At 38.8% G+C, this 2,492-nt stretch overlaps 1 protein-coding gene across 1 annotated transcript; it reads right to left on the reverse strand.

Annotated features, from left to right (window-relative positions):
• Positions 1-296: 296 nt before the first annotated feature.
• On the reverse strand, positions 297-1,183 carry LOC127749468 (uncharacterized). Its single transcript, XM_052267693.1, has 3 exons — positions 918-1,183; positions 515-829; positions 297-428 (listed from the first exon to the last, which is right to left on the reverse strand). The coding sequence occupies exons 1-3, from the start codon at positions 1,165-1,167 to the stop codon at positions 340-342; spliced, it is 654 nt and encodes a 217-aa protein (XP_052123653.1). The 5' UTR covers positions 1,168-1,183; the 3' UTR covers positions 297-339.
• Between the last annotated feature and the right edge of the window lie 1,309 nt (positions 1,184-2,492).

Raw genomic sequence — 2,492 nt, forward strand, 5'->3', positions numbered from 1 at the left:
AAAAATTAAAAGTAATATTTGGGGTTTTTTGTTTTTGATTTTTTTGACAGGCCAATTTTTAAGCTAGAGGGCTAAAAATCAATACAGTTCTTGCTTTTTATGATACAAAGCTACACTAAAAATTTCAGGTACCTAGCTCAAACCGTTCTCGAGTTATCGTGATTACAGACAAACAGACACACAGACAGACGCGAAACTTTTTGATCATCACTGGAGTAATAGGCTTCGCTATCGCTCAGCCAATGATGGCCTATCATGTGCTTGATTAGTGGAGGTGGTTATCCGCAGTGGTCCCTGCCGCAGGTACACCTGCGGATAGCCGTCCGCCCCTTCCAAATGTTATTCGCAGATCATCTCGGGCGGATCATCTCTGGAAATCATATTTTCCTCTTGGGTATTGTTGTCATTATTGTTGCATGTAGTCTCTCCTGAAATATTTTAAAGTAATAAGAGAACATATTTAAAGTAGTGACAAATTGGTACAGATAAAGAAATCATAATACAAAATACAAACCTGCAACAGTAACAATAGTTTCATCGCCTCTACGTAGGATAGCTTCCAATTTCTTAATTGCTTTTATTCCAGATATATATTGTGCACCACCGGTATTGGCTTGTAGTGAAGATATCCTGAGGCAGATTTCTTTGGCTTGTAGGTACCTTTCATTATGTGTTTTCGGTGCAGTAACTTCAGACTCCACCTCAACCATGAATCCTGCCCCTGAAGCTTGACCAGCTTGATTTAGTGGTGTTGAGAGAGGCTCTTCAGGTATAAAAGTGGGTTCTCTCCATCTGACAGGCACTAATTCCATATCCAATAGACTGAGGCCTGTAATAAAATATAGTAAAACACAAAATGTTGGATTGCCTTAAAAAAAAAAACAGAAAGTTCTGGACACATTGCTGAGATTGCTTACCAGCCATTCTTCTTGAGCGAAAAATATGCCTACAGTGTTGTAAGCCAAATTTGCTGTTGAATGGGCAAGAGCATGTACCTTCGAAAACAAGTGCTTCTTCTTCAGTGTCATTATTTGACTCTTTCCACTCTTCAACAAGCAAAGTTGCTGGCCAAAGTGCAAATTTTGCCATGATCTCATCCATTTCGGGTTCATCAGGAATGTTGGTAATGTAGGCTCTGGTGGCTTTTTCTCGGAAGTCTTTATACATGCTTTCAAAATTGGAGTTTCTTTCCAGCAGCATAAGAGACCTAATCAGCTCACCTACAGTACCACATTTGGACACCAACAGCTTAATCTTGCCATTGTGTGACTCAACATGATAAGTGTCAGTCACGCCAAGGCTCAGAGATTCATTTCTGACATACAAAATCCAACATTCATCTATGTCCTTCCAGTTCTTGTCAAAATAGGTAACAAAGGCTTCATTAGAAATTTTCTTCAAATTTTCATATTGTTCATCAGATTCAACTTTTGAACCACTCACACTCATCTTCTTCAGAATGTTGAGAGATTCTGTCTTACTTTTCACTTTTTTTTCATTGAGTGAAGTTTTAAAAGTCCTCATGACATGAACATGACATAGGTGGACATTTACATGTGGAAGAACTGTTCGGATGCCTGCAATTTTCTTATAGTCCTTGTCCACAAGGACTGTCTTCATATTTTGGGCAGCCTCAGGATTTAGAGCTTTGAAATGGGTCTAAGTGCTCTGCAATACATCAGATGTCTCTCTTGCTATTAAACAGTACGCCACTGTTCTTCCAATCTTGTTATTGTCAATGCATTTCATCACTACCAAATGCATATTGTTTTTGTTTAGCTGATAAGTAGTATCCATTCCAAAAACCTCCGGGTATTTTTTGAGATCTTCCTTCATTTTAGCCGTTTGAATGTAGATGTAAGCAATTTCTTTTTTGGCAGTCATCAGCATGTGCATGATTTCTCTCAAAAATAGTAGAGTCCTCATTTCTGTAACCTATTATGAATTCAGCACCTTCTGTATTCAGAATTGATTTTAATTCCTTTAGCACATCCTCTGTTTCACTTCTCCTTTCCAAACTTTTCTTCTTTTTCTTCTGCCTAGATTAGCAAAAGAAGAAAGTCTATTGTAACTAGAGCAGCAATATTGAATGCCTGAGCCTATACAAGCCGAAGTATTTAAAGAAAATAGTTGACTTTTATAAAATTAGGAAGTGAGTTTACTCTTATTCACTCTGTATTATGTTATAACTCGCCTGATGTTGGCAAAGTCCCTCGCTGTCATAGCTTTACCAGTATCCTTGCAAAACTGTTCCCTTATGGCCAATGGTTGCCCCCGAATGTCAATTTGCTCTTCAATCTTTTGAAGTTCAACTTCATCAGGCCGCCTATTTTCTGGCAGAAGCGCATTATATCCTTTATTGGTCTTATGATTGTGGTTCAGGTTCAGGCCGTCAATTCTTAGTCTTTGGGGTAGTCCTCTTTCGGCAGTTAACACGTTCCCTGCGGCGTGACCACTATGTGGTCACGCTCCCATGTTAAACCATAGGCACT

This window comes from Frankliniella occidentalis, unplaced genomic scaffold (assembly GCF_000697945.3).
Source record: "Frankliniella occidentalis isolate FOCC.00 unplaced genomic scaffold, Focc_3.1 Scaffold57, whole genome shotgun sequence".
NCBI classification, from domain to species: Eukaryota; Metazoa; Arthropoda; class Insecta; order Thysanoptera; family Thripidae; genus Frankliniella; species Frankliniella occidentalis.